This window comes from Bacillus rossius, chromosome 14 (assembly GCF_032445375.1).
Source record: "Bacillus rossius redtenbacheri isolate Brsri chromosome 14, Brsri_v3, whole genome shotgun sequence".
In the NCBI taxonomy this organism is placed as follows: Eukaryota; Metazoa; Arthropoda; class Insecta; order Phasmatodea; family Bacillidae; genus Bacillus; species Bacillus rossius.
In genome coordinates, this window is record NC_086341.1 from 11,762,427 (window position 1) to 11,781,456 (window position 19,030).

The 19,030-nt window shown below is 41.1% G+C and overlaps 1 protein-coding gene across 3 annotated transcripts in view; it reads left to right on the top strand.

Moving 5' to 3' along the window:
- Nucleotides 1-19,030, top strand: part of LOC134539148 (rho guanine nucleotide exchange factor 11-like) — a 517,952-nt gene that overhangs the window by 335,929 nt on the left and 162,993 nt on the right. For all 3 annotated transcript variants that reach the window (XM_063380904.1, XM_063380905.1, XM_063380906.1), the window contains one exon: nt 15,091-15,146. In XM_063380904.1, the coding sequence (XP_063236974.1) occupies nt 15,091-15,146 (56 nt within the window). The remainder of the gene's footprint in view (nt 1-15,090; nt 15,147-19,030) is intronic.

The following is a 19,030-nucleotide window of genomic DNA, read 5'->3' on the forward strand; positions in this document are numbered from 1 at the left end:
GCTACTTGGCGCCCTGGGCGGTTGCCTAGTTCGCCTTTATGGACGCGCCGGCCCTGCCTTGTTGACCAAACTTAATACCGAAATAAATGTGAGAAGTTTAAGTATGGTGCCGAGAGTCAAGGCGTGCGCACACGCTAACGCGCCGGCACTTGCACCGTGCTTGTGTTGTTGTGTGCCCGCCTCCTTCGCGGTGGCATGCGCACACACACGCGCACAACAGACCCTTGTGTCATCCCCCCCTCCCAACCTTACCGTGACGTAGTCGAGCTGTGGTGGGAGAATCAATTTGGAGCCCGGAAACATCGCAGCCCTTGCAGTGCGCCGTGTTTGCACGGTACTTGGAGGAGGGAAGTGGAGGAAGAGGAGGAGGTTGCGGGAACAATGCACAATGGCCACCAGGGGGTGGATGAACATGGCGAGGCCCGGGCAGGACCCGTGCGTTACGGGGGAATGTAGAACCACTCTTCCCCCCCCCATCCTAGCAGCCTCCTCCTTTGCGTGGGCGAACCTCCATCCCGGATGGGAAACGGGCGCGTATGGATTCACACGCCCGCCGCATCGCGCCACCCTTGGCCCGTGGGGGGGTCGACGATAATGAAAACGGCACACCCGGAAACGCGGAATGGCCGGGGGTCTGCGAGTGGAAGGGCTAGCGTTATCCGTCAAGCTCGTTCCTAGGCCCGGGGTTAACGTGTGGTCGCACACATCGTGTTGATGTTTCTTTTCATTTTCTCGTCACTACTACTAAGTATGGGTGATATATATATATATAAGTTTAGCACTATACCTAGATTGAATATTTATTCTGTCACAAAAAAAAATAATTCCCACTGATATCACCTCAGTGTTGGATAATTGGGGGTTAAAAAAAGCGCAAGTGATGGCATATACAAACACCTTCGCGTCTTTTTTTTTTTCCACACCCATTATTTTACAATTTGGAAATATCTTTGGAAAATATTTGTAACAGTTAAATTGACAGAAATAGCCCTAAATTAGTAGTAATGCCGGAAAATTTTATATATATACACACACACATATACATGGCCTGTAAGACCCCACCTTAAAGACTGTGCAAATACTTTGGAAAAAAAATTACAATATTTCGTTGCGGGCACTGCAAATTTTCAGTAATTAACCGAAATCATTTTTGCAGTGTTTGTATCTCTGGAAGCTTTTAAGTGTAATCAGGTAGTGTTGTCTTCATTAAATAGATCGCGCACGGCCGCAGGTTGAGAGCGAGGTGTGTTGTGCTTGGTTGTCGTCGTTTGATCGAGTTTTCCCCCGTGAGCCGCGGATGAAAAGTAGGCGGCCAGGCAGGTAGAGAAGAGCTTTCGTTTGAAGTTCGCTAAACGGATTAGTCCCGTCACGTGGTCGACCTCAGCTCTGCGTGTGCGTCGTTGATAGGGCCGGAGCGCGTGTTTTACACTTGGTTTGGTGGGCGGGGTCGACTATCGGCGAAGCGAAACCACCCCCACCCCCTCCCATCTCCCTTCCCGTAGTAAACTGTTTACGGCCATGGTCGCGATACGCTGTGCCGCCGTGCTTGCAAGCCCCGGAAGCGAGTATAGTATCCTAAACTATTTTGCTTCCAATTACTCGTGGCTTTTGCTCATGATTTTTTTTCTTTGACGTGAATACGTCTTTAAAATTGCTTCCATAGTGGGAGGAAATTTAAAAAAAAAAATGGAATGATAACAATATCGGTGGATACAGTTTGATGTAGCAGCTACGTATCATCTCCATCCAAAATTTAATTACGCCACTGGATGGCTAAAGGATCAAAGAATTCGTTACGCTAAGTGAGGACTGTGACGCATCGCGCGCGGTGTGGAGGGGGAAGCGCCGCCATTTTGAGGTCATTTTGGCTGCGTTTCGAGATTTCCGTTTAGTGTAACTTTTGACTCGGAGAAGCTACGACGTTCTTTTAAGTTTAAACCGTCAGCTCTCGTCAAAATCTATTGATTGCATGTTTAAAACATTAGTGTAAAATAGTTGCAGTGAATATATAGGGTGTTAAAATAAAAAAAATAGCGTATTTTATAAATTAAAATAGAAAATATTACCTGTTACGTACACGTATTCACGTACAACACATGGCCGTGTCCATGACACAGCCACACCCAGTTTTTTAAAAATTAATTGATAATACAAACACATTTAATTGTTTGTAAAAGTTGCTTGCTACTAAGCAAGTCCTTATCGTATGGTTTTCACGAAATACATTTTTTTTATGTCACTCCCGGCACGTACTTAAAGCATGAAATCATGTGGTATAATAAAGTTTCGTGTAGCCTTAGTTTTCAAAATCATTCTTAAATCAATAAAAATTATTTTGTACCAAAACCCTGGGAAAAAATACTCATGATTCCGTGGTTTTTCGAAATCCTAATTTTTATTGTTTTAATGAATGTGATACTAAAAATAAAAGAGTTTTAAGATTAAGGCTATATACTAACGAATAATCCTAAACTTTATACCACACGGCATCGTACTTTCATTCAGTACATGCTAGGACTGACATCTATATTTTAAGATCATAAAAAACCATTAAATAATAACGGTTTAGTATAATTACCTTTTATAAAAATATAAAATACGGTTATATTATGGAATGATTTAATAACATGTACAGAAACACGAAAAATTAGAAGCAAAATAATTTAGCATACTATCCCTTAACTTATTTTAGAATACGCCCGGTGCTTATACAGCGTTGAAGTTATACGAGAGAGGAAATTTTTTGTCATGTTTTCTTCTAGTAGCCCTTCTTTTTTTCCGAATTATCTCTGTTCTTTTATGAATAATTGCATGTCCATTTTTTTTTAAACCGTATGTGTCATGCGCTCTTCGGTAGCAGAACCAGGGAAAGGGTAAATTATAAATCAGCTGACCTGAACCGCAAGTTGACCTCTTATTCCCATACACTGTTAGAGCATTCGGAAATATTTTAAAAAACCCTGTTACTTCAAAAAAATTAAACTTCGTTTAACTAGTAGGCTACGGTAAAAGTTCGTTTGCGCCATCTGTACTTACTCAGTGAAATAAAATGAACTTTAGTTGTTTTGGAATCGACATGAGTCCTATTTTCATAATCGTTGAACGAACATAAATGCCATAAGGTCGAGGATGGCGGTTGTAATACCAGTGCAAGAACGGACTCTAAGTCAGCGTAATGTTTTTATTGTTGTGTTCAGGGTTGCCTTGTCATTTTCAAAATTAGCAAATAAGTATTTGTTATTATTTTACTAAAAGTTCAAGTGAAACTTTAGAACTTAAAAATCCCGGTGCCTTTCAGCCAAGTACATAACTGTTTCACTTTTACCAACCCGGCAATTCTAAGGTATTTTACTTTGCTGTTTGCTTACCACCGGTTTTTGTTTTACATCGTGAGCTACAAAAGTGAAAAAGAACGGACCACTTAACCGCGTAAAACTACCGACTTTTAAGTTCATTTTGTCGATGCTTTGCCCATTTCTTCGGCATATCGGAGCTGATTTGATTGCACTGTGTCTGTCATATCACTCGTGCTATTAGAAGTTTGCTTGATTTATCAAGAGTTTTATTCCAGTATTAACAAGGGTCTAAATAGCCTTCGGGCCCTTATCTTGCGTGGATACATGCGAGATAAGAATACTCGATTTGCAATTAATTCTGTACAGGCTCAGTGTAGTTAATTCTCTAATGTGTGTAAAAAATGGTTAATCTTTAACCAAACACACTCAGAATCCCTTCGCCAGATGGCATTTCAGCATTGACAAGTACGCAGTGACCAGCATTTGCATGCGTCGATCGCGTGATTTTTTTTAATATCTTGAAAATAAATGTTTGTTCTTCCCCTAATACAATAATCCGGATCAGATTTGTAGACTCCCACTTAGTGGTAACATACAAATTTTTTTTAACCACGTTAGCAAGAAAGTAACTTTAAGTATGCCTAATATTAACCTTTCAGTTTGATTCAATGTACAGTTCCTCCGTAGAGTGTAGGATTATGGCGATGAAATGTATTTTCTCGAGTTTAGGAAAGCCCACCGGCTGAACTGTTTAAATGATAAAGCGTTTGCGTGACAGTGCTTCATTCAAACGTCACACATGTATGAAACAGAAGAAAGTGGACGATTTGTTTCTTAAGAAATGATGTGAAAGGTTATTTTTATATATATATATATATATATATATATATATATATTTCAAATGTCTTATAAACAATACAGCGCATATACTAATATTTTTTGTGGAAAAACTTAATAAATTTAACTCGCTATATTTTTCTGTTTTAATGAAACTAATATTCAGTATTTTTTTTAAGCTATAGAGACATAATTTTATTTTTAAGCATACATTTTTTTTTCGCATACGACATTCATATTAACATTTTTTTAGTTATTTAACAATTTTTTAATCCTATTTAATCGGCCATGTGCTCTTCGCACGGAAACCGATGGTCACTTCCGTTCTTGCTAGCCACGTATTTTGACTGGCCGATCGCATTCCTATATGCAGAATATTTTGCTGGAAACTCAAGTCATCCATATTGTCAAACAAACATGGCTGCGCTAGTGACGTCACGACGCTCCAAGGGTTTGTGGGGGGGGGGGGGGTTGGAAGCGAGAGGTTTGACAGTGTGTCAGGGCCTTTAGGCCCCTGCGAGGGGGAACCCCCCCCCCCCTCGTCCCACCCGCCCACCGCAGCGTGTGTACAGATCTGGCACGTCTCGTAGTATAATAGAGTATTCTATTTCCGTGAATTGGAACACGTCTGGGTCGGGCCTGGCCTCGGGCTACCCTCGCGCTCTGGCGGGCGGGATGCGCCCCGTGGACTGATACCCGACAGCTTGTGCTGCATATGTGCCCTAACCCGTATTACTAGCGCACGATAGGACACGGCCAGTCTCTCTTCCTCTCTCTTTCTTCCTCTCTTCCTCTCTCTCTCTCTTCCTCTCTCTCTTCCTATCTCTCTCTTCCTATCTCTCTCTTCCTCTCTCTTCCTTACTTTCTCTCTTCCTATCTCTATCTTCCTATCTCTCTCCTATCTCTATCTTCCTCTCTCTATCTTTCTCTCTCTATCTTTCTCTCTTCCTTTCTCTCTCTTCCACTCTCTTCCACTCTCTCTCTTCCTCTCTCTCTCTTCCTCTCTCTCTCTTCCTCTCTCTCTCCCTCTCTCCCTCCCTCTCTCTTTTTAAAGGAAACTGATTTCTGTGTCCTATCCGTGACCTCTCTATTGCCCAAATTCCGCGCATGCGCAGAGCTCAATTTTTTCATTATTTCAGTTCAGATTGTTGGACCCGCGTCTGGCGCCCTTAACTCGTATATATTCAGTTTCGTGAACATCGGGGTACGTACCAAGCGTCTTGGGTGTAACAAAAATGAAACTCTTATGGTAGCGGAACTATCCTAGAGTACATTTTTCACACTTTAATGGTCATAAGAAGATATATCACAACTTAAAATTGTACTTGAGAAAATTAGAATAACACAATTTAATTCGTGTGACACTGCCGATTATTCTGTGGGATGTTTTACCGTAGCAATTATATCAATTGTTGCCGAACTTCCGCTAGAAGGGGTTGGAGCCAGTTTCTAGCCTCGCGCAGGCACAGTTTATTAACACTTAATCTCACTGGGATTCGGTTTGGTCACGTTCTGCAATACGAGTTAGGTTACGGTCGTATCTCAACAAGGCAGTTGCTTATTCTCTACTTTACCTGCACGTCTTGGAATACCGCCCTGAGAGAGATTTTTATGCGAAAACCTGGTAGTAGTTGTCACGTTCTTGGAACGAATCTTACAATGGGGAGGCTTAAAAAAAAAAATTGAGGACGTACCTACGTCTTTGCTGGTTTTCACTCTTGTCATAAAGAAATCTCAAAAATGAACAAGAAAGATGAATACATTGACACACGGAAGACAAGTCAAAATCAGCTTAATGTAAAATGTTGAATGCATAGATATCGCAGGTAATTCAGTATAGTTATTAGGAATTTTTTCCGAAAAATATCACAGCACAGATAAACACAGAGGGCTGACGAGTAAATTGCAACATGAACAGTAAAATATAAGATGTTATTTTTTTTTTATAATGGTGCGATTACACTGCAATTTTATGAATTAATAAAATACACAGAGTACAAATTATTAGAAAAGAATATCCAATTGTCTCAAAGGAAAATGAGCAAAATCAAATTTTAAGTTCCAGATTGGCTTAAAAAAGTTGTTGAGTTTTATATATATATATATATATATATATATATATATATATATATATATATATATATGAATCAGGTATTTGCAGAAGGTCGCATGTCCAAAAACATGAATTCTGAGAAAAACACAAAAAACTACTTTTCATGTGGCCATATAATTGTAGCATTAAATGGAATATTTTATACACACCACAATACAACAGAAATGATGGCACATGATAGTAATTGTGTTACGTCACAAAATAACATCTGTACAAGTATTTAAATCTGCTGGACTTATGCCCTTTTACAAATATAACCCTAAACTGTCACTGGCATCACTTCTGAAAATGAAACAAAAATGTTACTCTATGTATTTAACAGAAACGATACATGAAAACACCTGTTAGCAATGAATGATATTAGTTCTGCAAACAGTAGGTAGCACTTAGTTATTGTTCATTGTGACTGGCCAACGAAGCACATCTTCATAAAATGCTATAGCTTCTTCACTTAAAGTAATGTACTGCTTACATTTCGCAATATCCAGGAGTTTTTCCTTCCTGATTGCAACATGTCCGTCTGGATATGCGTGTCTTGTTGGTAGTGTAGGTATGTCATTTTTGTATGGGAGGCATAGGTAAAACGTATGCTGAATAAGTCCATTAATATGTTCGCTCACACTTACAGTACATTTTGCGTCTGATGTGTATGTACAGTCATAGTATTTGGAAATAGCGAAGTGTTCCTTTCGATCTCTTGGTACTTCTCGTTTTGATGTTTCTAACGACGTAGCTGTTCTTCTATAACACGAAGTCCACCATCCCTTAAAATCTAGGATATCGTTAGAATCAACCATTTTCACTTCAAAGTTGTTTTGGCGGAAGAGCTGACAATGATTTCTACATACTCTTTAGGAGTATAAATTCTATCAATGTGTTTGATAGCTCTTTTAACAACTGCAAAATTCCTGTCGCATGGCAGGTATGAATGTCCACACTGTGGAAAGTACTGGTGGATGTTCTGAGATTGTCTGTATCAGTTAAAGCCACCATAAACCGTGAAACTGTATTATTTCGGTTTTGACCAGGGCAGCCGTCTGAAAATACATGTAGTTCTCTAACATTTGACTTAATGTACGTCCCAATATAATCGAGAATGAATGAACACACCTCATTTGGTCCTTTGTGTGCTTGGCCTTCGTGATAAATATAAAACACTGACTTCCCAGTCCTCAGATCGTGAATGTTGCATACAATAACCCACAATTGGCGCAAATAAAATATTTCCTGAACAGGAATATGTGGCAGTGGTACATTTTGCATGAAATCAATAACTATTCCTGCAATACTTTCATCTTTCACAGACATTTCTGTAACAAGTTTCTTTTGTTTGTGAAATTTGTTTGCTTTCCTAAGATGCACTAGTTTCTCAGTCTCTGCACCACCCTTCATACCAGCAGTCAGATGTGAATTCTTTAATGTGGCTGACAGTTGTTCACATTTCGAACACGTATCTACTTGCGGTTGCCCGAATGAAAGGGAAAAGTTGTCTCTAAAATACTTTGTGTAGTACTTGTAAGAGACTTTAGAAGTTGGATTCTGTTCTTTAAACATACCATACATTTTGGTCACATTTATTCTAGCATCTAAATAAAATACATCTCTAGACAAGTAATGAGGCTCATGTACCGGAAAGAATTCAATATGTTCGTGTATTTTTCGCAGCTCTTCACCTGTTATTTCTCTTCCATTTCTATGTTTTCCATGTTTTTTTTTTTTTTTTTTTTTGGGAATTTACCTTGTGAAAGTAATGTACATAAACTACGTACGCGTTTTGCCGTAATACCATGTAAGGCAATAAAAGCATTACGGCAAACTTTGATCCTTTGAGTATTGCATTCTACGAGGGTTATTTTTTTTTCAACCTCCGATCGGCTGTAATAAAAAAAACGGGAATGAATTGGGAAATTATTTTAATGTCAAAAGAAACGTACATCTTTACTCTATTTTTCCACATAATCACTGTGCAGATTGAGGCATTTGTCGTACCGATGCACCAGCTTTCCAATACCCTCTGCATAAAATGATGCCTCCTGCCTATTCAGCCACGTTTTAACAGTGCCCTGCAGTGTGATTGCAGTTTCATTTCTCAATGGCATGCCCATTAATCGATACCCTAATCGCTCGTTTACGAATCGACACGTCTCGTAGTGTTTACCCCCTTCCACCAACCATGTGGAGCGGCCAACTCACACCTCAGTTGAAGCTTGGTTATGGGAATGTCAACATGGCTGCAACGATAAACTGTACGGCAAAATGCGAGCTGCGTGGAGTCATCCGTTTCTTACAGGCAGAAGAGCACACCAATGAACTGCAGAGCACTGTTAAAACGTGGCTGAATAGGCAGGAGGCATCATTTTATGCAGAGGGTATTGGAAAGCTGGTGCATCGGTACGACAAATGCCTCAATCTGCACGGTGATTATGTGGAAAAATAGAGTAAAGATGTACGTTTCTTTTGACATTAATATAATTTCCCAATTCATTCCTGTTTTTTTATTACAGCCGATCGGAGGTTGAAAAAAAAATAACCCTCGTACATTATTAATGAAAGAACTTGACTTTGTTGAGCCCTCACTACTTCGGGGTCGCCTCCGTTGTATAGGTACTGATTGGATTAACCCTTGGAGGTAAATATCTTGCTCATTCTTCGTGTCGTAGCCATTTATCCTTTGGATCACATCAATTTGCTGATACTCAGTAAAATGTGCAAACCACCATTTCTTGCATCTGTAAGAAACATATCATATTTCATTAGAACAACAAAATAATAATCTTACAACAGCACACACAAAAATTTCGAAAGAAACACGATGATTTAGGTTCATACAATAACATAATGTTAATATCTTTACACATAGGTTATGTTGAATATGATTGCATTGTTATGTACTAAAAGGTTCACTTTCTTGCATTGGGATCCCGTTTGTCTGGCACCAATTTCTTTTCCTGCATGGTTTGTGTCAGGCAAACCCTTTATTTTTGCCTTTTTTTTTTATCGTATTTCGCTTATAAATATCATCATTTCTTACACCTTTTCGTTTATTAGTACAGTTGCTATCCATTTTCAACTGTATGTGTTCCATTCAGAAAACAAAATAATTTTAACTAAATGTAAACAAAATAATTATGATAAAATGCCATTGTTGCCAACTGTTGTTCCTACAACCATGGAGGTTTTAATGTAAGGAGTGAAGCTTACATAACCAGCAATCATAAACATATTTTGCTTATTTGTATATAATGCTGTTACCACTCCATAAAATATTATCTCTATGAAAGATCTTCACAAATATTTCATTTTCAAAAAGTATCAAGTCCACGACATATACTTTTCATTTTCAAAAGGTGCCATGTCCAGGACATGAGTCCTTTTGCAAATTCCCTAAATATTCATAGTGAATTTGACTGTGCTAAATGAATTGGACTTTGGACTTTATCCTGCTGAACAGATAGCCCTTTCTTTATAGATCATTTACATGGTCATAACATATTTTCGCCAAAAAGTGGACTTTGTACCTTTTGCAAATTCCTGATTCATATATATATATATATATATATATATATATATATATATATATATATATAATTTGGCAAGGGAAAGCCTTTTCTGTGTATGTTATCCGATAACCTCAGCCCCTTCTCTTAAAGTTCCCACGGTAGGCCCATTTCGAAAATATTAGGCAAAAGCGTTCTTTAAATGATTCGTGCAATGGGAATTTCTGATTTAATGCAGTATATTTTTTGGACATACGCCATTGCAGTTTTGCACTTTTTTTGTTGTTATATTTTTGTTTTCGGAATTTTTTTCTATGACAAACAGTGCAAAACTGGAATGGCGCATGTCAAAAAAAAAGCTGCATTATGTTAGTGCAAATGGCCTAGTGCCTCGCAGAATCCTGGGTCCGCAAAGGAAAGGATGGGTATGGGTGGAGGGAGGGGGGGGGGGTTGTAAACTCCGCTATCTCGGTGGCGGGGTTTCCCGGAAGCGTGTCGGTCGCCACACTTCCTGCGCGCGTAGCGGAGAGGAGAGACCTCGCTGTGGTCTGGAGACTGGAACACAGCGGGCCAAGTCGGTCTGGCGTGTGCTTACCTTCCCGAGCTCTGGCCGACTCGCGGTTCCGGCAGGTGTGTTTTTGGAGGGCGATGCCGCTGGCACCTTTGAATATATATACTGTATAGAAGTCGCGAGTAGATAGGATTTACTCTACGTTTTTCAGAAGCTTATGATGAGCAGCTTGGGAACTTCACCGCTGCAGTGCGCTGCCGTAACGCCCTGTATCGTCTTAATTGTTATTTACACGTTAGAGCGCAGCGCTGTCGCCTGCTGTCATTCCCCCGCACCCCTCATCCATCATTCACTGCAGCTCAACGTCGTTCAACAGGAGGGGGAAGGGGTGTTTGAAGAGTTCGACACTTGTCCGCTAGGGACCACCACAAGTCGATGCCCTAGAGATGGTGGCGATTGCGGCTGTGAATTAACCAACTACCTCAAAACCGTATTAGAAATTTTAACCTGGGCTGGCGACTTCTATACAGTATATATATTCAAAGCTGGCACGGAGGCTGTCTCTGGCGTCCCCCCTGGGGTAACACTTGGGGCATGATACCCCGCAGTCGCGAGTTCCTCGGGTGGACGGGCGAGACACACATCGCCGATCTTTGAGGTTGGCTTCGAGGGACCAGGTGGTTGCAACCCACTTGCTCGAGATGGACTCTGTAGGTCCTCGGACCAGCGAACAGGCCGTGTACTTCTCGTTGCACGAATTAAAGACGACCTGGAAAAAGGGGGGGGGGGGCAAGAGCCCAAGTAAGGGACTGTCTGGCGGGGCCAGTGCCTGTAGGATCATGCTCGAGCGTCACCGCATGGGCCTGCCAGGAACCACGGAAAAGGTGGGGAGAACCCAACAGGTGTATAGACCTCTTTGGGTGTACCAGGTGACATCCAATGATATATCCATATGGTTTGCTGTGGGAAGGTGATACAGTTTTACACTCTCTGCTGTATTAGAACGGACGATATTTTCTTCTGGTTAAAATAAGGGTTAGTACGGGGGAGCGTAAAGGTTCTTGGATCATTTCAGGACCGGCACAAGAGGATCCAGTCAGCCCAGGCACCTTCTTCCCCTTTCCCCACTCCAAGGCGTCTCACACAAATGGATCCGGTCAGGACAGCCATCCATTTCTCTGAAAATACTGGTTATCGTCCTCAGTAGGCGGCCATTTTGTGGTATGCTGTCGGCGGCCATCATCTCCGTTGCCTTTTCATTCCATCAAGTTGGGTTTTCGGGTGGAAGTGGAAGCTTGCAGTGACCCAGTGCAGTGGATGTAAGGTTTAGTACTTCAGGCATTTGTCGGATGGAACTGCATAGTGGGTGGACATGCCTGACAGAACAATCTGGTAGGGTCATCCTTGACTTTTGAAATATGCGTACCTGCAGGATCGACCTCTCTTGACGTGGCATATAAAAACTGCTGCAACGGGCAATTTCCCGCTCATAAAAACTACTGCAACTGGCAGTTTCCCGTGTTTACTCTCCAAGGCTCTGGTACTGGGAGAATGATATGGGTATGTAAAAGCATATTGACGTTGAGAGACCTAAATATTGCCAGTTGAGCCACAGCTGTATATGTGTTTCTCCCCGGCCAATCTGAACGCTTTTGAATCATTGCCAAGTGTTTTATTTCAGCCAAGAATACATTAAAATATAAAATAACTCGCCCTAGTAGGTTTTCTTGAAGTTTTTAAGGCTCGGGTCTCACATGCCGAGTTGGTAATTTCATTTAATCATCATTAATACAATTATTTGAGGGCGTTTACTGTAAATTTATTCCTGTCCTGTACCTTCCTTGATTTTGTTGTTCCGTGTCCAAATTTTCTCAACAGATGTTTTACAAATATTATCTGATTGTGGTAAAGGTTCACGCTAGTGTTGATATGTATGAACACTAGCGTTGACCTTTTACAGCTTGAAAATAACTTTTAGTGAGTATCTGGTGGAAACACTTGTGATTCAGCAACAAATCAAGGATAGTATTAGGAATGCAATTCACACGAAAATCCTCAGATGACCAACTCGGCTTGTGAGACCTAGTCTTTTTTAAGTTCGATTGTTGGTAGAAAATCACTGTCGGAAAGTATAATCCAAAACACTCAAGCCAGCTGCCCATAGCCAGATCCGAGACTCGCTTCGGAAGGCTTGGTTGTGGATGAAGGTAGCTTGCAGCCCGCTGGTCCAAGTCAGCTCGGGCAGATACGGTCGTGACAGGCGCACCGCCTATCCCACCCCCCCTCCCTCCGCTAACCGTTTCCAGGTGGCCAGAGAGCGTTTAGGGCGGGGACGCACCACAACGCCGAACGTACAATAACGCCGAAAACCATAACGCCGAATGCCATATTGACTACAACGCCGACAGCTAGAAAACTGCTGTGTACCACAACGCCGAATTACCAAACGCCGAAATACATTAACGCCGAAAAATGTCATTGCAGGACTGCCACAAAGGTTAGGCAGCAGTTTTCTAGCTGTCGGCGTCGCGGTCAATTTGGCATTCTGCGTTATTGTACGTTCGGCGTGGTGGTATTTCGGCGTTGTGGTAACGACCCGTTTAGGGCCATAACCTCCCCGCTCTTCGCTCCTCGTCGCCCTTACGCGCCACGCACTGTACTGGGTCCACTCTTGAGAAGAGTCAAGCTGTGTCACGGCCGTATTAATTCATGATAAGATTCCCTATGTGTAAACATCTTTGCTGTCGGTACACGCCATTTTGTGGGACTAATTTCGTACAAATGGAACGGAAGTCGATGAACGGAATTGTGGCACAAAGATGAGGATCCACTTGTAGCGACACAAACCCGTATGTAATCACTTTCGTGAATGTTAGGGTGCCTACCAAACGCATTGGTGTGCCAAATGAAACTTTGTGATAGTGAAACTACCCTGGAATATTGGAATATATTTGGTAAAATAAAATATTCTCAGTAAAAAGTAATCTCTAGTTTTAAAAAAGTAAGAAGACTGCATTACTTTGATTATATTACATATTCTCCTTTCAATTTCTCAACAGGCTTGGCAGAGCGCGCGCGCTTGTTAACGCCAAGGTCAAGGTTTTAATCTCGTCATTGGATTTTTTTTTTTACTTTTGTAGTAACATAATATAATAATGTTGAATCAGCTGTATAATATTGTTTGTAAAAAATATTCACAGATTGATTGAAGTTGTTTAAGCAAAAAAACAAACAAATATACAAACATATATTTAATGTTATAATATGTGTTTTAAAAGGTTTTAGGGTAATATTTTAGTAATGACATAGATGTATAACTTATATCGTGTGCGAATTTAAAAAAAAAAACATGGGCAGCATTTAAATAAAATCCCTCGTCGAATATCAGGTCAAAAGCCGGGGTTTTATCGGAGGCGTTTCTAATAGTTTAAAATTTCCGTTCGTTTCGTGCTATCTGCGCGTAATGGATCCAGCAACGTTTGCGATTCAGTCACCGAATTCTTTTAGGCGGGCGCAGAAAGTATGTGTGAGATTCGCATCCAGAGATTAATTGTATTTGAAAAGCTAATGCGTTATGAGTTTATCCACCACGCTCTGCGTTATTTTAAAGTATTTTAACGTTAAGTTTCGTGTCCGAGTTTCGTATTATAAGTTTATTTGCAGCAAGAACGAGATCAGAACACGTGATTTTGCTCGTTTCCGAGGTTAGATGTTCGCGCATCACTGGCGAGTTCTGAATGAATCGCACACATTTTTTTTTTTTTAATGGTCATTCATTCTAACATTGTGCCTCAGTGATCAGAGGGTTTCTCACCCCCCCCCCCCCCCCCCACACACACACACTTACTTGTGGAATTTATCTTCCAGGTTCAGAACTGCTTGCGTTGTGTTATCCCTTCGCCAAGGTACTGTGATCGGCAACTGCGAAGCATTGTAGAATCACCTCACCCAATCTTCCCTAGCTACGCCGGGATACAAGCCAGCCGTTAGCTGTTCACTCCATCTTATTGACTCAAGTAACAGAACAAACAACACCGCATAAGCGGAATGGCTTGGCCAGGGTGTCTACAGGTAACGAAGTCCCGTAAATGTAAGGAAACTGAGGGACTGGTCACGAAAAGTCACAAAAAGAAATTCCCAAATAATCAGCAGGGGTGCTGGAATTCACGAAACTTTTAATTTCCAGCAACCTTTTGCTAACTTAAATTTGGAGTGGGGGGGGGGGAGGTTACGTCTGACTTCAGTTTATGGTCGTATTTGGGCATAAACTCTGAAAATGTGTTAGCTTTCTAACTTAAAATTCGGCATGTTCCGGATAATTATAGAAAATTTCATATTACATTTGCTCATGTTTAGTTTTTTATATATGTATGTATGTATATATATATACCTAGTGATTAAATAAATTATAGCTTTTTTTTAATTACCTGAAAAAGTGTTTTAATTGGTTCATTAGGTATTTTTAAACACCTTGTTGGCTTATTCGGTACTGCATTGGTTCCACCCTACTGCGGAAACAACCTTGACTCCTATTGGCTGTGCCCCACCCAGGGGGAGATCTCTCATCTCGTTGGTCAGTGTATTTCTTTGTGACCGCAGAACGCTAATACAGTGCCCATGACATGCACAGCAATGGCAAAGCTTTGCATGTCAAAATAATTTTCGCGCTGTGATAGCGTGCTTTACGTACTAACTAAATGGCTGTTGTTTAAGTTATGGTAGTTTATTTTCTTTCTTGATTGTTGAGCACTATCCTTGGACATTTTAAAAGCTGCATTCTAATATTTTAAGGTGTCGAGCACTTATTCATATCATGTATGTTTTATTTTCTTTCAGAGGCCGCAAAGGGAAAGGCGGAAACATAGCGACCCTAATCTCTCGTCCAAAACAAGGTGAGTGATTTGAGTGCCTTTAAAAGTGCTTTCGTAGAACGTTCTTCAGAAAATACGCCGTTTATTTTTATTTATTCAGTTTAAGATTCTACCTTTGTTTTATTTACTGTACATATTTACTTCCAGCGATTTGTTCAGTGGAAAAGTACGGTAAACTCGTAAATTCAGTCAAAAAGCACCTGGGGCATCAAGTGTTCGGGGTAGTAATTGTAAATAATGGAGACGACGTTATTCGATTGCTGGAATGCAGTCGACTGATAAGACTTTCAATTTCAAATTTTCAGTGACATCAGCTTATCTGTGAATAAAATAATACGTGCACGTAATGAAACTTCCTCTGTATACGTTCTGAAAATGTCCATTTACAAAATAACTTAAAATATTTAGTGTTATTTTTTTTAAGTGACTCGCGAAATAAAAAAAAATGGCGTGGGGGAAGGGTGTTTATTCGTTGCAGGATTTATTATTTTATATCATGATGTTGTCTTAAAACAAACATGTTAAGATTATCGCTGAGTTTCTTGATGAATAGATGATTTTCTTTCTTTTTTTCTTCTTCTTTTGTGGGGCTGTCATAGACGTATAAACATCAGTTTTCTTCAATTATGTGAGGATATATTTTTTGTAATTCCTGACAAAATAATTTTAAAAAAAATTCAATAATAGTAACTCTTAAAATAATGTTCATTCAGCGGCTGACCTCACAGTTGTAACTTGACGCGCGTACTTAACATGGCGACGCTTATATTACGTCTAGCTGCAGCCATACATTCACAGTTCCAGAAGTGCGAAATAACTTCATGGCGTATCTTAAGAAAATTGCAGATTAATAACCCCTCTCGAATAGCGAATTCTCTCCCGGGACAATGCGAAGAGTTTCTGACTAGAGGCGAGGGCTACGGTATATTAGTAGGGTAGGAGTGTGTGTTAGAGCGTGAGAGTTTGTTAGAGAGTTAGTGTGTAAGAGAACTGTAGAGTTAAATCTGTGGTGTTATGGAAGAGAGGGTTAAGTCAAAAACATTAAATTTTAAGAGAGGTGGAAGAAAGTCTAATATTATTTTCACGATCAAATATTAGTCGTTATGTGATTAATTATTGATATCTTATACAGGCAACACAAAACTACAAACCATATAAAGTGTCAAAAGTCATATCCTTCAAAAATAATCCTTGACTTTCTTCCACCTCTCTTAAAATTTGATGTTTTTGACTTAACCCTCTCTTCCATAACACCACAGAAATATCGAGAGTTAGAAAGAATTTTAGAGTGTTAGATAGAGTTTCAATTTGAGAGGGGGAGTTGGAGAAAGTTACAGAGGGTTAGCGAGAGAGAGAAAGAGAGAGAGAGACGTACTGGACCGCAGCCTCTCTGCAGACACGCTCCGGTACCCTAGCCGCCGATCTGCGCCGTGACGTAAGCGCAGCGTTGTCGCTCCGCCGACTGTGGGAGGTCTCTTTGCTGGACCGTCTTGGGAAAAGAAGGGGCGCGGGAGAAGTCGAAATCTTCGGTGGATGCTGAGTTGTTAGTTTCAATTCCCGTGCGTAACTGTATATAACAATGGTACATTTCCTGGATACAAACCATGACATGTTTTGTTACTATGAATATTTAAATAATTGTTGAGAAGGGCTATGTATTACGTAATGGTCACATATTAAACACTTAAAATTTATAAAAAAAAAACGTAAATATACGTATTCAGTCTGGATTATACCTTAAGGAAAGTATGAAGCATGAAATTATGCGGAATACAATTTTTTTATTGACTGTTCGTGTGCAGCATTCGTCTAAATACTCTTTAATTTTTCGTATACCATTCATAAATCAATAAAAATTAGTTTTTTTTTTTCAAAACCGTAGAAACCTGATTTTTTTATTGATTTATGAATGGTACCTATATTAAAAAATAACGAGTTATGATCAAGGCTACATACAAACGGTCAACGCTGTATGCCACATGATTTCATGCTGTCGGTAAATGCTAGGACCGACATACAAATTTGCCCTGAAGTCATTAAAATTTATTTAATACAGACCTTTTTTTTAGTAGAAATATTATGAATTTATTTAAAAACACGAAGTATCAGAAAAAAATTAAGATGTTACCTTGTTAACCAAGCGGCTTCGAAGCGGGGGGCGTTGGCAGTGGCGTAGCTAAGATTTGTGTATGGGGGGTGTTAAGAAGCATGCCCCCCCCCCCTCTTCCGTATTAAAGCGGGGGTCCGGGGTTCCTCCCCCGGGAAAATTTGGATTTTAAGGTGTAAAATAGTGCTATTTTTAGCAGTTTTCGGTTCTTAAATTAAAATATTGTAATGGTAAACATTTTATTAGTTTTAATATGAAATTTGTTTGAGTGATGAATAAGAAATTAATTAAAGATTTAGTGCTAAGGGGAGGGGGGTTTGAACCCCAAACCCCCCACCCCCCGGCTACGCCCCTGGGCGTTGGTAAGCCCCTTAAAATGAAGATAATGAACGTGGTACTTGACCGCCATTTTTCTCGTTCCCTCGGAGGGAGTGATGGAGGGGGGTGGGAGTGGGTGGGGGTGAGTGTACGGCGCGGGTGGGGGCAGTCGTGGGCGAAATGTCAGGGGCTGCGCGCGCGGGCCCGGCGGCGGCGCTAGTTGCCCGCCCTGCCGCCGCGGGCGCTGCGGTCGGCGCGCGCGCCACAGTCGCCGGCCAGCGCCCGGCCAGTGCGGACGGTTCGCGCGCGGTCGCCATGGACGCGCGCGTCAAGCGGAACTCGTCCAACGCCGGTCGGTCGTCGTCGTCGTCGTTCTACGCGCCCCTCCCCCTGGATTCCCGCCGCTCCTACTCGGAAAGGTAAACGGAACAATACTGAAACAGAAGAGGCTATTATTCCGTGAAAATAACTCAACTTACTTGCTGTCATTTGTTTTCCTGATGATTTCCGCAAAATGGTATCGCGATATTTCTAATAGGTTACCGCTGATTAATTTTAACGGTTTTCTTTTAAGGTTACAATAACTGTACACGAGATACTGTTAAATGGTTTTTTTTTTGACATTTTCTTTCGTTGGGCTGGCTCAATTTTAAATACCTTAAAAAACGTGTGAAGGTTTTTTTTATTAAGGAATAGCCTGTGTATTTTATATTTACACAAACGAACCAATCATTCTCACTCGAAACGTTAAGTAACAGAAAAGTATTGAACATATCACACATATTATGTATTTTTTGTAATTTTTTTTGTTTTAATTATTTTTACGGAAAATTCCTTTTCGTGCAGTGTTACCAACCGCTCCCCTCTATCTACGGCCTCACGTCGCCAGGTGAGAAGGGGTTTCAGCTTGCATACTTTAACCCGTCGGAAAACTCGCTAGTGTTTCGGTGCTGTGGGGGGGGGGGGGTATGGAAGTGTCGTGTGTTCAGCGCGAGAGCTGTTGGCGGTCTCGGCCGACCAATTAGACGCGGCGACGCTCTGGAGGTAAGGAGAAACATTTGCCTATACGAACCTGACCCGAATGAGAGGGTGAAGAGTTGTGTCTCGGCTGGGGGGGGGGGGGGTGGTATTTACGGGTCGAACCAGCTTTGGGAGGGCTGTCAGCTCGGATGACGTGCGGTCGTAAACTGGCCTTGTTCTTGCCGTCGTGGTTCGCAGGAGTATTGGTCGGTTGTAAGGGCCGTCTTGGTCGTTTGTTGTCACAGCTGAGCTAGCTGCAAGCTTGACCTTGGTCAAAGGCAAGCAACAGGTGCGACTGTGATTGTCAAGTTGCGTGCGCCCGCCTTAAACCGGCTGCACGTATACGGTGTGCAGAGATTCAGAATAAACAACGCGAATGTAAAAACTGCTCTGAAATGTCCGCGTGGTTTTTTAATTTTTTTTAATTTGTGCGTGCTATTAAAATGTTACCACTGCGAGT